Genomic DNA, 4639 nt, shown 5'->3' on the forward strand with positions numbered 1-4639 from the left:
ACCCCTCCCCTCCGGCGGGGCTGGAGTAACGGCCCCTACGGGAAGCCACGTAGCTTAGAAAGCCCTTTTCAGGGCCACCCCACTCCCCCAGGAAGCCCGGCCCAACAGACCCCCATCCCCGAGGAAACACCCCGCGCGCCTTTGCGGCTTTTCTCAGGCGGATCAGCCCGCCGCCCCGCAGCCGGCTCTTCGCGGAAGTAGCGCTGCCTGCTCGGATGCGTCTTTGCGCACAACAAAGTTACTGCTCCTGCCGCGTTAGAGGTGAGCCTGTCTCGAGAGCTCGAGGTTCGCCTTCACCAGTATGTCAGCAGCACTCAGCTTCCCTTTCTCCCGCAGGTATTTCATTAGTTGGGGCCGCTGCCTCCAGGTAACCTTTACGCCATACTCATGCTCGGGAGTATCTGCAACCAGTATTGCTGCCGACTCCCCTCTCCCACAGGGATCAATACCGAATGCCAGCTCTTCTTCTGGATGCCAGGCATGGCTACTTGTTTGTAGCAGATTGCTGCTGCATCTCCAGTTCCTGGCGGAAAGCACCTGCGGAATCTCTACATCTGGTGGATTAAAGACTTCCAGCTCCCCAGCCTGTGGAGCTGGTATCAAAGGCATTTCTCTACAGTTTTCTGGACTGTTCACCTGGATGTTGGCTTTTGCTGCCATCCCTTTCTTGGGCTGGCTGTGAGAGCACTGAGTGTTCTTCCTCAAGTGGTTCAGATGATCTGAGGGGTGGGCTGGATATACTTCCGGATTCTCAAAAGTTAAAGGAGGAAATTTGCAGGCTACAGCTCTTCGACAAGCTCCTCCTGCATGAAGGGAACTGTGGTTGACATAGTGATCCTGGGGTTTGTGAGGACCACAATGCTTCTGGCATGCTTTCGACACCACTGGCTTAGTTGTTTCAAATTGTGGGCACACCTGAAGGAAAAGACATAGTAATAAGAAAAAAACAACAATTTTTCTCCAGACAAAGGAATGCCAACCTGATTCTATTCCCCCAGCTATCCCATCTTTTTTCAGTGTGTTCATTAAGTGGGTAATCTGGTCTGCAGCAAAGCAAATTGGTCAGTAACCAAGCTGCTAAGCAGGAGATACCTCTGAACTTCAACATCATGTGCTCCCACTCTTCTCTGAAAAGTGACTGGGATGTAAGTGAGCTATTCTCTGGCGACTTAAAAAGCACTCAAGATTTCTGTTTTAAAGAAAAGTCTTAACTGTTTGGTGTCCACTCCTCTAACACCTGCAGATTTAAAACAGTTCAGACCTGGGTCCTGTTTCTTTCTGTGTCTTAGCATAACTCTGAACAGAGTCAGGAAACTGCATCCTCAGTCTCCCCGAACACATTGAACTCAAGAGCAATACAAGATGATTTAAAGGATGCCCACTTAGCTCCGTCACCTTAAATTATGTTAATAAGGCTTTCAGAATATTCCCCCAAAACACCTTTACTTCAAGACACAGTTAATCTCTGTATCCTGGAGTAACAGATCACCCAAAAGCCACTTCTAAAATTGGCTTTCTATAGAAGATGGTCAAAGCTCAACAATCCATATTTCTTTGAAAGATTCTGGACCCTTACTCAGAAGCTGGAAATCCTTCTATCACAGTGTTCTTTGTCTTCCTGGGTATCAACAAAAAGAGTCAGGTTCCATTGCTTGCAATTTGCTTTTCCCTAGAGCACACCAAACTGGGTTCTAGCTATGATAACTACAGATCCCTTTCAGCATTCCTAAGTTACTACATAGTCCCTCAAAAATCTAAGTTCAATTTAATTAAGGATAGCAATTGTCTGCTGTACAACTGAATTGTTTGAATGCAAAGCCTTTGTTCAGGAAGAGAGAGAAATGATTCCCTGATAATTGTATCCTACCACATACTTAAAAGAACATAGGTGAACCACTGACTTTGAGGATATGACTTTCTGGCTTCAGAGAACATACAGGGTAGGCTTTACCAGTGCAAGAGCAAAGCAGACAAGAGGGCATGAAAAACTTAGATGATATCAAGAAGAGAGGAGCAGTAAAATCAGTTGCCACTGAACAAGTTGACAGGAACTCTGCAGACAATGCTTTATAAAGTTACAAAACTACCAGGATTTTCTAGTGGAAAAATATCTAACAGTTTCAGTGCTGATACCTTCAAACAAATTTTAGAATCATTGTAGCTTTGGAATCAAAGAGCTAAGTACCAGCATGGATATTTCCACCTCTTCCAAATAAAAAGAATGCTGATTCACAGGAGTTATTTTACTTAGTGTTTCACAAGCCATAGAGCTAACTGCCTCAAGCATATTAAAAAAAAAAAAAAAAAAGGAAAAAATTAAACATACTCTACTTCAAGGTTAAGGCATCACAAAAATAACTCCAGGTCACCCAGAACAAAGGAAGGTTTCATGCAGGTTTGAAACCACGCTTCCTGAGCCTGCTTTGTGAAGAGCAGAGAGTCAAGCAGCAATAACACTTAAACAGAGCTTCCCTAGGTGGCAACTGCCATTGTATAGGAACAGTCTGTCTTTGCAGCACCTGTTTGCTTAAAAAAGAGAAGAAAAGAAAAAAAAAAATCTTTACATTACATGATATAAGGAGTATCTTAGGACACTGCAAACAGTCCTTGGAATATTTTTTTCAGGCCAGAATAGGAGCCCATTGGAAAAATGATATGGAGAAAAACTATTCAAAACACACAGAATGGAAAAGAGGGCAGGTTAGAACAGATAATCCTGAAGTGAAAACCTATATTGTCCAAATTTAGCAGTGTCAGATTTAAACAACACACCTAGTACTTTAACAGGTAACATTTAGAGTTGAGCAGTTATTTCAAGTAGCAAGCTAATACAAAAGTTGCCCCTAATGTTTATTATGTGCAGGGTTTTCAGTTGCCATAGAAACCAGCATTTTTCTGATGAGAATTAGTTTTTCAGGAGACAAAATAATCAGTACGCACTGAACACAGTTTTATGCCTTCAAATAACCAAGACCTTAGTGGCTGTAGTTAGAACGTGAAGCAAATCAAAAGCACTTGTTTATGCTTTAGGCAGGTACAATGAATTCAGGTCTGCCCTACTCATTTTCAGTATCCAGTACGGATAGCTTTCTGTTGAGACATACAGGAGAAGCTTGAAAACCGTTGCTGTGGGACACAGGGGGAAGAATAATCTATACCAACCCAGGCAGCAGAGGTGTTCTGGTCCACAGGTTTTGTAGGAACATGTCTTGGATTCTCGGCCGAAAGTAGGGGAGTTTCATAGCAACTGACGGGTCCCTCTCGCGGCCTCTCAAGGAATACCAGCTCTGCCTTCCTGGCCTTGTGGGTACATTTCTTCTTCGGAGGCATCAAAAGATGTGGTAAAACGACTTAGAAGCCTCATGATGCTTGCTAGAGCCAACTGGAGAAAGAGGAAAGCACCCCAAGGAGATGCTAAAATGCTCTCAGATCTGTAGGAGGCAAATAAATGGTCTTGAAGACAAACTTGCTTGGAAACCTCAGATCTGTTTTTTTAACCAAAGTAAAACATTTATGCAACAGTACAGCATACGCATCTCTATGCAGACTTTTCCCTACCAGTAGCTTTTGAACCTTCTGTGAAGTTTCAGATAGATTTAGAAATGCACAGCAGAAGAGATAAATGCTCCAAAGGGTCATTAAAGCTGATAGCCAAATACATCAGGGGAGAGACGCAAACAAACAAGTGTCCCAGCTGCAAAAGGAATTCTGAACTTGCCTTTGGGCAAGACTCAACATTACTGGAAAAATGAGTTTCTTATGAAAATGCATATTTCAAATACACAAGACAGGCAAACGCATATAGGTATTCTTCTTCATAAAAATATTTTAGAAGTAATTTGAAAGACATCCATCTATGACAAGGCCTGACTAAAATGCTGACATACAGAACCCACTGTATTTACAATAGGCTTGCTCACTGAAATTTTAAGGAAATGCAAACCACTGGGAGAAGAGAAAAAAAATGGAATGGGAGTAGCTGATCTACTGAACCAGCTATGTTAAGTCAACTATCAAAAAAATTTAAAGAATTTCTTCACATTAGCTCAATATGTAGCCTACTCACAGACAAGGGACTTAATTTCAAATAAAATTTAATTCCAGTTTAGGAATTAAAAGTCAGGAAAACTTTTCTTTTTTCAAATTAATCCATAAAACTGGTATGTAGTGCCAAGATATATTGTAGGGCTGAGATAACCAGAAGCCTTTCCATTTCTAGATGCTAACTACTTATACTTTTTGATTTCAGGAATTTTAAAGTTTTTAAATAGAGAGCAAACTTGACATTTCCGTGCTGTAGATATCCTGCATGATTTTTTTTTTTACCCAGTGAATAAGTTTTAATTGAAATGACATTGAATTTAACTTTCCATTCAAAAACAGACTAGCACAGTCGGGGAATTTTGAAGAGAACGTTTTCCAAGAAATGCCTTCTCTCTACCAAATATAAGTAAGACTGCGACAGCCAGACTGCTTACCAAACGTCCAGCCTCCTCAGGAGCCCTGCGAGCCCCCCTCGCCAGGCACAGCCCTGACACCCGTTAAACGGTGAAACTCCGGATCTCTTCACGAGGGATCGCCCGAGGCCTGCGACCTGCGACCGGCGCCACGGCTAGCTGGCTGGCTGGCTGGCCGCCCG

At 42.8% G+C, this 4639-nt stretch overlaps 1 protein-coding gene across 1 annotated transcript; it reads right to left on the bottom strand.

Annotated features, from left to right (window-relative positions):
- Positions 1–255: 255 nt before the first annotated feature.
- RHNO1 (RAD9-HUS1-RAD1 interacting nuclear orphan 1) lies at positions 256–4560 on the bottom strand. The gene is made up of 3 exons (XM_009641737.2): positions 4479–4560; positions 3163–3431; positions 256–915 (listed from the first exon to the last, which is right to left on the bottom strand). The coding sequence occupies exons 2-3, from the start codon at positions 3328–3330 to the stop codon at positions 256–258; spliced, it is 828 nt and encodes a 275-aa protein (XP_009640032.1). The 5' UTR covers positions 3331–3431; positions 4479–4560.
- Positions 4561–4639: the final 79 nt, after the last annotated feature.

Source organism: Egretta garzetta, unplaced genomic scaffold (genome assembly GCF_000687185.1).
Source record: "Egretta garzetta isolate BGI_Z169 unplaced genomic scaffold, ASM68718v1 scaffold797, whole genome shotgun sequence".
Lineage (NCBI taxonomy): Eukaryota > Metazoa > Chordata > Aves > Pelecaniformes > Ardeidae > Egretta > Egretta garzetta.